Consider the following 16098-nt stretch of genomic DNA (forward strand, 5'->3'; position numbering starts at 1 on the left):
ATGTTTTGTGTTGCTTAATGTGCTGTTACATGTATGTGATAATTTGTGATTTGTTCTTATTTGATTAGTGTCAAATATGTTTTATTTGCTCTAATGTGCTTTAACATACCTGAATTTACATGTGTTTATCGGAAAATACCTTAAAGCTAGTGTCATATGTTATACTTATCCGACGTTAAATAAATCTTCTTGCATCGTACTAAACCGTTGTGTGCGGTACGGATACGGTGCGGTGATTTTGGAACAACAGTAGGGTGTAGTGATTTACAAAATAATCCAGTCTCTGAAACGCTCTGTAAAAGCGTCTGAACGTCTGATACAAAATGCAAAATACTTGCACTAAGTTTTTATCCAAATCATTTATATTTATTCAAACCCGATCAGTAAAAACCTACCGTAAAGTAAGCAAATTCATTACATCAGTGTATGGGTCATAAATGTGAGCCGGTTGCACAGGCACGAGCAGGGTCTTCCATCGGGTCTTTTTTTTTATAATTTTGGGAGTCCGTGGACTCCTATGGCTGCTAATTTAAGGGTCTGTAATAATTTTTTGGGGTCTACAAATTACTGATCTTGAAAATGGACATTATTACTATAGTAATTTACCCTAAAACTAAATGAACTTGTAATTTTTTAATTTATATAGCAGCTGATTAAATATTTCGGAAAAAAAATGCAGAGTTACGGGACTTTGTTTTTGTTACTATACTATATACATAGACACAATCTTGTGCGCACTGTCTCTCCTCATCCCCTTGACACAATTTAATGAAACTTAACACTAGTGATTAGTAACACCAGTAGTTGGCAATATCCGGTTTTCTCACCCTGGGGAAAGATTACTACAACGATCAATCTGGGTCATTGAGATGCTTTAATGACGCATGCGTAGTATTATAACCTTTACTTACCCGTAATGTTCTGTTTCCCATGGCAGCTGTCAAACTATTGTATTGTATTTATAGCAATGCAAAAACAGGCTATCCGGCCTTCATAGTGTTCAGTAATGCCTTTACTGTATGAAGATGTCCTTGTATGTAAATTAGCGTCCTCGCTTTTGTTTCTACTGCTTGTAGTTTCTACTGTTTGTAGATTTAGTAACAATTGCTTACTTAGCAACATAAAATAAGCGGATCTGTGAATGTCTACTGAAAGTCGTCATCAGATGACGACCAAACCAAAAAGTTTGATTTAGTTACGGATTTTTGCTTCTTTTTTCTGCTGTCGATTTTCCTTTGCCTTTCTCTTTTGGCTTTGATGATGTGGGTGCATATCCTTTGGGATGGCATACATTATCAGTTCTATTCTTTTTTCTAATTTGCCCTTCTTTCCGCCTAACATCGGCACATGCGCGTGTAGAAGGTTGACATCTCATGTGCTCAGGTGATGGTAAAACTGGTGGCTCAACAATTGTATCATCTAAAGAACTGTCTGAAAATAACTCTGAAATTAAGGCCACAGTTTCAGGCTTTAGTGTTCTCGTAGAACTTTGTCTTTAACCAGCTATAAGATTGTCTTGATCTGATGTTGAACTTAACATCAATGGATTTTCTACAGAGCCGAAAGGTGCAGATGTAGAAGGTACTTTTTCAACAGGTCTGGATTCAGCCTCATCCTCATCAGAAGAAGTTGTAACTTCGCTTCCAGCGTCAGTTACTTCTGGCTCTAAAGTCCAGTTGTTGAGGTCACTGGATACTGGTCTGGGCCAAGAGTCAAACAGCAGTGTTGTGTACTGGTAATGCGGTGGGCCTTCTAAAGTGTACACAGACCTTAGTAGATCAAAGAAATTCTCGTATTTTCTCCCCTTAACCTCTCCCCACCACATTACTTCTGCCAAATGACCTTCCCACTGGGAGGCTTGAGTGCCGGATATTTTCCTGAAATAATCCTTGGCATGCTTCCATGCTCCTTCAATCCTATTTGTGTGCACAGTTATTATTTCACCAGTTTCCACATTCTTGTATTCCTTTTTAAAGGAATATTTATGCAACACGGAGAAATGATGGTACCCCAATTCGTTTTAGGCGCAATACGCAGTCCATCCATCACTATATATTGTAGACCCTTTTTCTACATGGCGTTCAATGATAGGGATTAAAACCGCATTTGAGCGGTTCTCTACCGGGTACGGGGTACACTATAAATGTATTGGATGATCTTGCCGCCATGTCAAAGACCCATACCTGTTAAAATAATAGAAATATTAATGCTTAAAAATGGTTTATCGGTCACCAGAGCTATTCCTCCATCACATTTTTATGCCCCCACCACTTTGGGGGGGGGGCATATAGATTTGCTCTTGTCCGTCCTTCCGTCCGTCTGTCTGTCCGTCCGTTCGTCCTTCCGAAAATGTTGTGTCGCGCGTAGCTCTGAAAGTATTTGACGTAAAGTCACAAAACTTTACAGGAATGTTGGTCAGCATGTGTAGTTGCGCACCTGGGGTTTCGCGTCCGGATTCATTCAGTCATGTAGATGTTATAGCCCCTGACTTTGTAAAAATTGGTCATTTTAATGTTGTGTCGCGCCTAGCTCCAAATGTATATGACCTAGAGTCACAAAACTTTACAGGAATGTTGGTCAGCATGTGTAGTTGTGCACCTGGGGTTTCGCGTCCGGATTCATTCAGTCATGTAGAAGTTATGGCCCCTGACTTTGTAAAAATTGGTCATTTTAATGTTGTGTCGCGCCTAGCTCCAAAAGTATATGACCTAGAGTCACAAAACTTTACAGTCATGTTGGTCAGCATGTGTAGTTGTGCACCTGGGGTTTCGCGTCCGGATTCATCCAGTCATGTAGGAGTTATGGCCCCTGACTTAGTAAAAAATTGGTCATTTTAATGTTGTGTCGCGCATAGCTCCAAAAGTATTTGACCTAGAATCACCAAAGTTTACAGGAATGTTGGTCAGCATATGCAGTTGTGCACCTGGGGTTTCGCGTCCGGATTCATCCAGTCATGTAGGAGTTATGGCCCCTGACTTAGTTAAAAATGGGTCATTTTAATGTTGTGTCGTGCGTAGCTCCAAAAGTATTTGACCTAGAGTCACCAAAGTTTACAGGAATGTTGGTCAGCATGTGCAGTTGTGCACCTGGGGTTTCGCATCCGGATTCATTCAGTATTGTAGGAGTTCTGGCCCCTAACCTGGGAAAAAATTGCCATTTTTGGCCCCTGACCTGGGAAAATATTATCATTTTAATGTCATGTAGTGGGGGCATCTGTGTCCCATGGACATATTTCTAGTTAACATGTTACACGAAAGATGTTTTTAATGGTAAGTATATGAGCCGCGCCATGAGAAAACCTACATAGTGGATTTGCCATTAGCATGGATCCAGAACAGCCTCCGCATCCGCCCAATCTGGTCCTGATGCATGCTGTTGGCTTTAAAAGCCTATTGCAATTACAGAAATCATTAACGAACAGCATGGATCCTGAGCAGACTCCACGCATGGGCAGGCTGGTCTGGATACATGCTGCTGGAAAATGCACTATGTAGGTTTTCTTATGGCGCGGCTCAATTATGTAATTACAGAAAAATTGTAATTTATAACATTTTAAAAAACATTTTTCAATTAAGGTAAGTGATACTTTAAAGAAATGGCTATGTACCTTTAATCCTTTGTTCGGATTTCCTCTGTGAAATTTAACCCGGCGTCCAAACAATGACTCGTCTATTCAACTTCACCTGTCAATTTTCTGTGCTTGATACTCGTGTGAAAGTGCTCTTTGAACAACTCTCTTATGAACGACGCCCAATCTACTGCTGTTGATTTGTAGTGGACGCCAGTGAATGAGGAAGTCTGGCTTAAGGACAAACCGTCAAGGTAACACTTGATAAACATGAAGATATCCTGATTGCAAAGTTTTGATGTTTTAAAAAACGAGTATGTCCTGATTGCAATTTCATGGTTGCGATTTTTGTTACACCGTAACGTAGCACCAGAAATTCTTCACGCCCGTTGGCTTACTCGCATAGTGCCTGTACAAGTAGACAATCCACTGGAAGCTTCATTTGAAGAAAGGTTCTTTCTACAAGGGATAGTTCCAACAAGCAGTTTGTTGCTAATAAGCCATCTGTTTAGACTAGCATCATCTTGATTCATGAGGGTAAAAAAATTCCAAGGATTATACCAATCACTGATGGTTATTTCCTCAGGATTTACAATTCTTTTGCCAAAATTGTGGTCATTTTGTAGTAAGAGGGTATAGAAGGGAAAATTAATAAAAGCAGTTTCAAGACTTCGTACATATTGTTAATTTATAAAATTAAGTTAAGCGTACAAGGTATCTTCCCTGGTGAAAATGTATAATATGATGTATGTGTTAATACCTCAGTAATAGTATATACTGAACTTTGTATATTCTATAAAAAGAAATATGGCCCGGATGATTTCAATACCTGTAGAATATTAATCGGGTTATATGTGTTATGTAACATAATGGAAATGTACTAAATATGCCTTTACGGAATGAAGGTCATTCTGTAATGAAACTGAAATATTACTTGCTTTATATGTATATGAACGGAATGAACATTATTGATTAAAAAGGAATCTGCCCCAGGGGATTATCCTACCTGTAATAGTACGTATAAGAAATCTTCCCCGGGAGAGTAACCTTATATGAAAATTGCGTTCATTCTGTTTATAATCATTAACATACTTCCCCCCAAAAGATTGCCGAGCCCCATTTTCTAAAGCATTGAAACCCCCAAAGAAAACCCTTTTCCAGGGGAGAGCTTCCCCTCCAGTAGCATATTAGTAGTGAAAGAGAAATATTTGTCGCTATATATATACTCCGGTTATCTCACCCGGAGCAGATAACCGGAGTATATATATAAGACAGCTATTCTATCTTCAGCTTATGTCTTTTACTATTATAACATGCTACTAAAAGGGAAGTTCTCCCGGGAAAAGGGTTTTCTTTGGGGGCTTCAGTGCTTCAGAAAATGGGGCTCGGTAATCTTTTGGGGAAGTATGTTAATGACTGTTTACGGAATGAACGTGTATTTCATATTATGTATTTCTACAAGTTAAGATTTTACAGGTAGGGAGATCACCAGGGGCAGATTCCATTTTATACAATGATGTTCATTCCATAAAGAATTATTACGGAATGAACGTCATTGTATAAAAAGGAATCTGCCCCGGGTGATTTGCCTACCTGTACTTCACCATAGAAGGAATCTTCCCCGGGAGATTTACCTTATGATATGAAATATATATACGTTAATTTTGTAAAAAATCATTAAGACACTTCCCCCAAAAGATTGCCGAGCCCTATTTTCTGAAGCATTGAAACCCCCAAAGAACTTCCCCTCCAGTAGCATATTAGTTGTGAAAGAGAAAGTAACATGCTGCTAAAAGGGAAGTTCTCCTGGGAAAAGGGTTTTCTTTGGGGGCTTCAATGCTTCAGAAAATGGGGCTCAGTAATCTTTTGGGGAAGTATGTTAATGACTGTTTACGGAATGAACGCGTATTTCATATTATGTATTTCTACAAGTTAAGATTTTACAGGTAGGGAGATCACCAGGGGCAGATTCCATTTTATACAAAGATGTTCATTCCGTAAAGAGTTATTACGGAATGAACGTCATTGTATAAAAAGGAATCTGCCCCGGGTGATTTGCCTACCTGTACTTCACCATAGAAGGAATCTTCCCCGGGAGATTTACCTTATGATATGAAATATATATACGTTAATTTTGTAAAAAATCATTAAGACACTTCCCCCAAAAGATTGCCGAGCCCCATTTTCTGAAGCATTGAAACCCCCAAAGAACTTCCCCTCCAGTAGCATATTAGTAGTGAAAGAGAAATATCTGTCGCTATATATATACTCCGGTTATCTCACCCGGGGCAGATAACCGGAGTATATATATAAGACAGCTATTCTATCTTCAACTTACGTCTTTTACTATTATAACATGCTACTCAAAGGGAAGTTCTCCCGGGAAAAGAGTTTTCTGTGGGGGCTTCAATGCTTCAGAAAATGGGGCTCGGCATTCTTTTGGGGGAAGTGTCTTAATAATTATACATACGGAATGAACGCAGTTTTCATATAAGGCAACTCTCCCAGGGAAGATTCGTTATAGCGACAATTACAGGTAGAAAAATCATCCGGGAGTGATTCCTTTTTAATCTGTATTGTTCATTCCGTAAAAGTAAATAATAATGAAAATAATGAAATAATTTTGTACAGTGCATTAGTAACAAAATTCACTCTGTCGTTACAAGTTACAGAACCATTAATTAAGCACGTTTTATTGCTTATACGTTTATATTACAAGGTAAATTTCCTTATATGAACCCTTATCAGTGCATTTCAAATTTTAATACCATATATGGATTAAGATATACATAAAGATTTTTTTTTCTTACATAAACTAAACAGGTTGAAGATGGCAAACAGAAATTGTGATATATCTAATCAATGGACAGTGATTCAAGATATCATTGGACCAGCAAATCTTTGGCTGCATAATATAAGGCGTTATTTCTGGACATTAAACTTAACACATTTTCAAAGAATATTAATTTCTGCGTTTGTGTATATGAATGGTTTAAATCCTGTCATTTTTCTAGAGTGGGTAGACTTGATAGGTTTAGCACATGACCGCGCGGCCTTCAGACATTTTGAAGCATTATTTAGACTGTTTGAACGTGGTAATTACAGCAGAGCTTTGTACGCGTTCAATATAGTTTAACAACAGGTACGAATATCTCGACGGCTCAATCCGAAGATACACTCATCGGAGTATGAGACAATAGGTATGACTGTTACGGACCATACATTACGGAAAGTTACAATGATTTACGAAAATGTTTTTCCACCTGTCTATTTTTAAGATTTTCAAGCGTCTAAATAACACAGATCAGATCAAAAAGGGAAATGCCCCCAGGGGGCGTTAACCGGATATTGCCCAGTAGTTGTGCATGGGGCATGTTAGGTTCTTTCATCAACAAAAATTGCAGAGTTATGGGACTTTGTTTCTTGTTAACATACTATGTACATGCAGTCTGTATATGCAATCTTGTGCTTGCCTAATCTTCCGAACCCTTGCACACAATTTAATGAAACTTCCCACAAGTGATCAATACCAACCCTAGTTGTGCATGGTGCATCTTACGTTATTTTAGATAAATATTCTGCATAGTTATAGGACTTTGTTTTTTGTTAAGTATTATAGTGTTTACATACAGTCTATATAAAAACAGCCTACATAATTATGCAATCTTGTGTGCGTCAAATTGCAATGTACTGTGTCATTGCATGCCGGGGGTACATTCATCACCTTTAGTGATAGCTCTAGTTTTGTTATGTCATTTTCGAGTTTTCTTGTTTTCCTAGAAACCAAAGCCAGCATTCCTTGACAAGCTCCGAATATTTGTACGAGGTGGTGCAGGTGGCCAGGGGCACCCGAAATATGCTGGTCTTGGCGGAAAGGGAGGGGATGTCATTATTCGGGCAGTCAAAAGAGTTCAGTTTAAAGATCTCATTGAGGTAAACCCTACAAAGAGGTACACAGCAGCAAGTGGTGCTAATAGCTCGTAAGTTTCTTGTCTTTTTGTTATAAAATACATGTACTGATTTTCCTAGAATGCGAAAGTTATCTATATAGACTTACAACTTTTTATCACAAGTGATACAAGATCCATTGGAACCTGAAACGTCAGTATTTTTCCATATTGACATTCAAATTTCATATTGGGTATGTGATGTCACTTGTGACATCAGTTTCATGTATGCCGTCGCATTTAAAAGTTCTTTTACGACAATATTTTCAATTTCACACAGGCTTGATAACAAAAATAAAGCATTTATTTTTAATATTTTAAGTGTAAATGTGTATGTAATAAAAAGACTATTAGATTTGCATCGAGAAATATGCACTCCTTTTGCCGGTCTCGGAATATTTTCACTGCAGAACTTGTGTATATTTCTCAATAAAAATCTAATGACCTATAATTACACTGAAACAAACAAGTATCCTCTGTGTGTAAGTTTGTGCTATTTTAAATTCAGCGCACAGATTTTATGTATACATGTACATAGATATTATGAAGTGAATGTTTTGTTTGTATTTTTGTATTTTACATGTGGATTTGGATAGAATAATATATCATTAATTTCCATAAATTGAAAGTAATCATTTAGTATTTGTTGGTTTTTTTTTTTTCAGGAAGAAGTTATTGTTAGGTCCTCCTGGAGAAGACCAAATTATACCTGTACCAGTCGGTGTCACCGTAACAACTGATACAGGACGTGTTATAGGTATATTTGTTTGTTGTTTATCCTTGTTAATTTTTAATTTTAGAGGAATACCGGTAGTTACTCTCCACAGTACCATAATTAATGAACATCTAAGGTAAGTGTAAGTCTGATAATAAATGCCAATGGAGAACATGTTACTTGAGATCAGAGACTGGCAAATTTAGCTTGATTGTTCGAAGCTGAGCTATTGGACTCACCCTACATCAGCGTCTACTTCCCAATTTCGTTGAGATTTTATTTTTAAGCTGGTATTAAAGTAAGCCACTTGTGAAAGTGGATGAAACTTCAAACACTTATTCACTGTAATAAGGAATTATAGTCTGTACATGTATGCAGATTTTTAAGTAAATGTTTATGCAAGATACATGACATTGTACAGTCCATACATAATTGTTATTCTTTGCGAATCTTTGGAAAATGAGTTTAACCTCAGAGTACTGTCAGTATTAATTTATTGGATAGAGTTTCTAGATACATCTAAAAAATAATGGGGTTATTATGATAGTGTCTAGATGTGGGATGCTGTATTCAGTTTGAGTGATTTTGGGCAGGCTAGGGTCACCAGTTGATGGCCAAATCAAGAGCCAAACATATGATATATGATTCCTTTTTACTTCACCTTTTTTTGTTGTTCTGTTCACTTTCTATATATATCTATCTAGAACAAAATCAAAATTCTAGAAAAGCCAGTGGTTCAAACCATAAACCACAATAAAAGCCCTAAAGAGTTATCTTCCCTTGGTTAAATTCAAACATTTACAGGTACATTACAAAATCCAGGACACCGATGCTAAGGAAATACAAATGTGAAATGTTACTGTTTTACATGTTCAGGCAGCTGGATCTGTTGTTGATTTTTCAGGAGACCTGAATGAAGAGGGGCAAGAAGTTATTGCTGCAAGAGGAGGTGAAGCTGGGGGTCCAGAGAACAATTTCAATGGCAAGAAAGGAGAAGCCCATTCTGTAACATTAGATTTAAAATTGATAGCAGATATTGGATTGGTAGGGTATGCCAAATTTTCAAATTCGATTTTAGTTTATTCATGATTTATTTTAGGTTGATTGTGAAGGAAGTTCTACAACTTGTATTAATCATCACTCTCGACACCTCATTCCTGATGGAATCCATCGCCACTAGGGTATGAGAGAAGAGGCCAGTTTCTCACCTTTAATGCTGAGCATCAAGCAAGGGAGCTACTGGTATCATTTTTTACGTCTTTGATATGACGCGGCCAGGGATCGAACCCACGACCTCCCACACTTGAAGCGGACGCTCTACCACTAGGTTATTGAGGCGGTTTGAATAAATTTGATTTTATTATAATGATCACAGTTGGGTATTATTCTAGTTTACAAAAGCATTTTACACTTAAGTTACTGTTTAATCTTATATTTCATGTAAAGGTCTTGCAAGTACATTTTCATATTGTTTTTGCTGATCTACATACCGGTGGTTTCTGAACTGAGCTACCCAAAATTGCATTCTTTGGTTGGGTTTTTCATTTAATTAGAAAACATTTTCAAGACAATATATGTCACTAAACCTGAAAGATGTAACACAAAATGTATTCAAATAAACATTGTCTTCACTATTAGGTTACATTTATATGCATTTCATTGATTATAAGATGTCTTTACAACCTTCCTCTTAAGGGATTCTTTCTCACCACCCTCAGGTTAGGAAACTCTTCACCTACACCAGCATTGTGTGACTGATGAAAAGTTATGTTTTGTTTTACAGATTTCCAAATGCAGGAAAGTCAACATTTTTGTCAGCCATATCAAGAGCCACTCCAAAAATTGCTGATTATCCATGTAGGTAGCTGCCAACTCTTTAATTTGCCCAGTTTACATAAACCTCCTCTCTGAAACTACTGTCCAGTATTAATCCTGATTTGGCCTTAGCATACTGGCAATAGCATACTGGCAAGGTCCACATTGTGGTTCTGCTTGATCAATTTTAGGGGCCACTTGAGCTGGAAATAGAAAAAAAAACTTTAAACAACTCACAACCTGTTTGATGGATCTTTAATTAAACTTGGTCAGTAGCATCACTTTAAAGTCCTGTCTCGAGTTAGTTCAAATGGGGCTCAGTGGCCACTAGAGTTAAAAATAGAAATCACTTTAAACAAGTTCTTGTCATATAAAGTGCTTTATGGATATTCATCAAACATCATTAATACAAAAAAAAATGCAAAAATTGACATTGTTCACTTGAGTGGTTCTTATTCAGTAATCAAACTGTGTCAAAATGTTTATGGGCAAATTATTTTTGCAGATTTTAAAAACTGGCAAGATAGTCTTTGTCACTCTTGAATTATGGCCCTTGAATGAGTCAAATTTGAGAACATTAACAACTGGTCTGCTCAGAGAGTAGAGTAATTTTAAAGTCAAAAGTAAGGCATACATTTTGAAACTTTGGTTCCCTCATAAATGACTTCTCACAAACCACTTGGTAGACATTTACCATAATCTTCGCATGGACCTTTCTCAGGTTAGTAAGGTCAGTTAAAGACTTCGGGTCATCATGACTCCCCTTTCTATTAAAATGATATATTTCCCCATTTCTTTTAAATTTGATGTGAAATATTAAAATTATTTGATCTATAACATTAAATTCAAAAACAGCAGTGTTTTTCCTTAAAAATTTGGTTCTGGTTGTTAAAATCATTTGAACTCTTTAACATGAAATTCATAAACAGCAGTGTTTTTCCTTACAAAAAAGGAACAGTATATGTGCTAAAGATAGATATAGATAAAAATGTTATACAATTCTGCTTTCAGTTACCACTATCAGACCACAGATAGGTATCATGGAATACCCGGACTTTAGACAGGTATTGTGCTCAAATTCTGTTGAATTCTATATGTACATGTATTATTGCATAAAATAGCTGTCCTGTTTTGGCCTCAGTGGTAAAGGTCACTGACTTTGAATCTTTTGCCCCTGACAAATGCAGGTTTATAACCTCATTTAGGATGTAAATTTGTTCACGTAAGAAGTCATCCAGCTTGCCAATGGGACATCTTTGGTTCTATCCAGGTACCCATCCATGATGAAATAAATCCAGATGAGATGACTGGGTTCTTCCTCCACCATCCATAGTTGGAAAATGGCTGTATGACCTTATTGTAAATTTTTTGTTCCAGTAGATAATATACAGAAGTCAAGAAATCAACTCCCTCTGTGTATAAACCCCATTTGAATTAACACATAAATTTTCATTTTAAATTGAAAATACAGCTACATAATTTTTATCAATATGTATCTTTAGTAAAACTGCCTAAATAAGTATATTTGTATGATGAATAATGTTGGAACAACTCTAGGAAGTGTATGTATTAAGCAATGATATGGAAGGTAAAGCATACTCTTTCATCAATAGATTTCAGATAAACCTAGTCTGCTGTATTTTGTTGGGTAATGTTCAATACTGTAGCAATTGTTACTTCACAGATCACCATTGCTGACCTGCCAGGACTGATTGAGGGAGCTCATGTAAACTTTGGTATGGGACATAAGTTCTTGAAGCATGTAGAGAGAACCAAGATGCTGCTGTTTATGGTGGATATTAATGGATTTCAACTTAGTACACAGTACGAATACAGAACAGCTTTTGAAACTATTTTACTGCTTAATAAGGTATGTTCTACTAACATTTGAGCCACGCCATGAGAAAACCAACATTGTGGCTTTGCGACCAGCATGGATCCAGACCAGCCTGCACAGCCGCGCAATCTGGTCAGAATCCGTGCTGTTCGCTGTTTCTCCAATTCCAATAGGCTTTAAAAGCGAACAGCATTGATCCTGACCAGACTGCGCGGATGCGCAGGCTGGTCTGGATCCATGCTGGTCGCAAACCCACTATGTTGGTTTTCACATGGCGCGGCTCATTTATAATTTTTACAATACTCTTTCTATGATTTGCCACTCAAGTTTCTGGTATGTAACTGGTCTGTATGCAGCACAGGTTGGCTGGACTAATAGTCAAAACTACTGACCCGCAGTATTTTTACACCTCCAGCATCTACTGATGCGAGAGACATATAGTGATTGTCCTGTCCGTCCGTTTGTACGTACGTCCGTACGAGGTTAATCAAATGGGACCGTTTCATCTAGCATCAATACCCCTCACTAGAATGACTTTAAACTAATGCAGATATAACCTGTGACCATTCCTCATCTTTAGACATCACTTAACCTCAGTTTGACCTTGACCTCATTTTGGACTTAGGTTGCTATATATGGGCCATCTCTTGGTTAACCAAATGGGTCGTTTCGTCTAGCATCAATACCCCTTACAAGAATGAATTGATACTAATACAGATGTAAACTGTGACCATTCCTCATCTTCAAACATCACCTGACCTCACTTTGTCCTTGACCTCGTTTTGGACTTAGGTGCAAAATCTTTCGACAAGGATGCCACTGGGGGCTCAAGCATTTATTGAACGCAGCTCCTTGTTTTACCTCGGGCAATAGTTTTAACTGTTGACTGGCAAGCCTTTGAAATACTGTAAAATGTTAAGCTGTAAATCAGTCCTTGAGAGTTTACCTATCATAGGAAAAATGTTTTGTTACTATTAGTAAAATAAAGTTGTTGACTAAAGGTACAGTTTGTAAAATAGATCCTATGTATGAACTGAAGTGAGAGCTGGTTTGTTCAAAATCTTAGCACGCAATCTAAATGTAAGTTTTTTTCTTACATCATGGCTATGGTGAATACCTGTTCATGGTTGGATTTCTTTTATACCCAACTTGTCAGTTGTTCTACATTAAGACCCATCTGCACTTTGTTCTTTGGAATGATATTACTGTTGGCTCCATTCCATCAGGTTTTTCCTTGATTTCTATTAAACCCTACCTTGCTAAATTTCTGTATTGAACTTGTCCATCATTCAATTTGGGCAGTACTATTAATTGTTAAAAGGGATGCTTACCAAAAAGATTCTGACAGAATGTCGAGCAGTGCAGATCATGATATGACTGCATGGATGTGCATGCTGATCATGATCTACACTAGCCGCAAAGGTAGAATCAGTTGTGTCCAGTATGATGAGGGTTTAATGTAAGACAATGCCATTGATTTTATACTTCATTCTACGAAAACCTGAAGCTGATAATAAGTTGGTTTTTTTTTTAATTTTCAAAATATTATGATTAAGTTTGAATATATAGTAAAAAGGGATTATTTTTATGTCTGTAATTGAAAAAAAAAATCCTCAGTCACTGGCCCGAATTCAATACAATTTTCCTTGTGTGACCATATACAAAAATACAGCTGTGAAACTCTATCAAAGGTCACCAGGACCCAGTTGTAGACAACTTGCAATATTAGAAATATGTATTTATTTTGAAAGGAGCTGGAGTTGTTTAACATGGACCTCTTAAAGAAGCCAGCAGTGTTAGCATTAAACAAGATAGACACAGATGAAGATGGAACAAGAACTGACGCCATTGTTGATCAGATTATGAATTTACCAGGTAATATTGTTATTTTTTAAAATGTACAAATTGTTACAAATTAAACTTTGATGATTTACAGGGTTCACTAAATATGAAATGCAATTATGAACAAAATTCCAGCTCCAGGATTCTAAATCTTGTTTGCAGACCTATCTCTGAATACAGCCATATGAATGGTCAGTTGCAGCATTTTGCTTAGCAACAGTCAGTCAGATATGAAGGTTCAAGACTGGTTTTTGAAACTAAGCTTTAATCATTTCAGTATTTTAAAGTTTGTGTCAGTGTATATCCAGTAAAGGCCTCAACATTTTAAAGCTATTTTACATTTTTCACAAAATTTATAAACATTGAAGGCGTTAAATTTCCACACAGAAGAAAAGCATCATCTTATGTCTCATAAATCTAGGTTTCCCATACGTTTTACGGATCACGTGGTCGTGAATTCGAGCCCTAGGCAAGATGTTTGTTTTCCGTGTAGATTTGATATAAGACTTTGTGTCTCAAATCATTGGCCCTCTACCTCTGATTCATGTGGGGAAGTTGGCAGTTACTTGCGGAGAATAGGTTTGTAATGGCACAGAATTTAAGAACACTGGTCATGTTAACTGCCCACCATTACATAACTGAAATACTGTTGAAAAACAGTGTTAAACCCAAAACAAACAAAGAAAGACTGTACTGTCTGGAGGTCAAGATCAAGTATATGCCAGCCCCCTTGCTAGATATATCTTGCTGAAAAATAATGGTTTACATAAAGTGGTGAGATTAAGTCTGTAATTTGATTTAAACAAGTAATATATTGGATACTGACTGTATTAGGTCTGGTCCATGTATAGGACCCTGGATATATTCTTTTGAAGAGATATATATTTTTAGCTCGACTATTCAAAGAATAGTCTAGCTATTCTACTCACCCTGGCGTCGGCGTCACACCTTGGTTAAGTTTTTGCATGCAAGTACATACAGCCATTAATTAAAGGCATATAGCTTTGAAACTTATTTTTTCTTTTTCTAGGTCAATTACCAACCTCTCTGGGTCAAGTCCCATAACTCTGACATGTATGTTGAGCAAATTATGCCCCCTTTTGGACTTTTGGAAAATTTTGGTTAAAGTTTTACATGCAAGTTACTATCTCCAAAACTAATGCAGATATTGATTTGAAACTTCACATGTTTCTTCGGGGTTATAAAACTAGTTGATAGCAGCAAGTCCCATAACTCTGACTTTCATTTTGGCCAAATTATGCCCCCTTTTGGACTTAGCAAATTCTGGTTAAAGTTTTGCATGCAAGTACATACAGCTATTACTAAAAGGCATATAGATTTGAAACTTATTTTTTCTTTTTCTAGATCAATTACCAACCTCACTGGGTCAAGTTCCATAACTCTGACATCTTTTTTTGGGCAAATTATGCCCCCTTTTGGACTTTGAAAATTCTGGTTAAAGTTTTACATGCGAGTTTCTATCTCCAAAACTAATGCAGATATTGAATTGAAACTTCACATGTGCCTTAGGGGTTATAAAACTTGTTGATAGCAGCAAGTCACATAACTGATATGCATTTTGGTCAAATTATTCCCCCTTTTGAACTCTTTTGATATTTAACCTTTTTAGGTAATATTTTCCTGCCTTTGGGACAATATTTCGAATAGTCGAGCTTGGCTGTCTTACGGACAGCTCTTGTTAGACAGTTGGGCATGCTTGCTGTCTCTTAAGTTGTGTTTAGTTAAGTTTGAGATGCTCTTTACTTTCATTTTCAGATTCCTTGTCTGAGGTAGACGAGTCACTACACCCTGAAACTTTGATAAAGTTTGATGAAATTTACAAGATTTCTACTATGTTTGATCAAAATACATTAACTATGAAAGACAGATTGCGAAAATTGTTAGATATATACAGTTATCGTGAAGATGAGCAGAAGACTGTTGTGGAAAATAACAGACTTGCAAAACAAGAACGTGTTTTAGGAGTGGAACAAAACAGAAATAAAATTGTGTGATATTTTTATGTGCATTCATTCATTGTATTCACTGACCATAGCTTTTACAAACGCGATGGTTCCAACTCCTAAATGATGTAGGGTTTGTCATGGAAAAGATGGATAGATATGGCTGAGTGACAGTTTTTCAGTTGTTACATATATTTGAAGCTGTCAGAGTTCTACTTCATTTTGCATTAACTGGAAACAACAAGTGAGACAGGACTTTCCCTGTAAGTCACTTATTGCATGCAATTGTTTGCACTTGTTGAGTTTTACAATTGAATGTCATTATAATATAGGTAGAAATAGTACCTAAAATTTTAAATTATGGAAAACAATTAAAAAATTAACGTTGATTGCTTATATATAAAGTTTAA

At 36.7% G+C, this 16098-nt stretch overlaps 1 protein-coding gene across 2 annotated transcripts; it reads left to right on the forward strand.

Moving 5' to 3' along the window:
* Positions 1 to 250: 250 nt before the first annotated feature.
* Positions 251 to 15747, forward strand: LOC123532191 (GTP-binding protein 10-like). 2 transcript variants are annotated; one of them, XM_045313558.2, is made up of 9 exons: positions 251 to 401; positions 7349 to 7548; positions 8181 to 8272; positions 9135 to 9279; positions 10014 to 10087; positions 11057 to 11109; positions 11730 to 11915; positions 13634 to 13757; positions 15501 to 15747. In XM_045313558.2, the coding sequence occupies exons 1-9, from the start codon at positions 324 to 326 to the stop codon at positions 15737 to 15739; spliced, it is 1191 nt and encodes a 396-aa protein (XP_045169493.2). In that variant the 5' UTR covers positions 251 to 323; the 3' UTR covers positions 15740 to 15747. The 2 variants fall into 2 exon arrangements, with proteins under 2 accessions (XP_045169493.2, XP_045169494.2); XM_045313559.2 differs by lacking the exon at positions 251 to 401 and adding an exon at positions 422 to 535.
* Positions 15748 to 16098: the final 351 nt, after the last annotated feature.

This window comes from Mercenaria mercenaria, chromosome 11, assembly GCF_021730395.1.
Source record: "Mercenaria mercenaria strain notata chromosome 11, MADL_Memer_1, whole genome shotgun sequence".
NCBI lineage: Eukaryota > Metazoa > Mollusca > Bivalvia > Venerida > Veneridae > Mercenaria > Mercenaria mercenaria.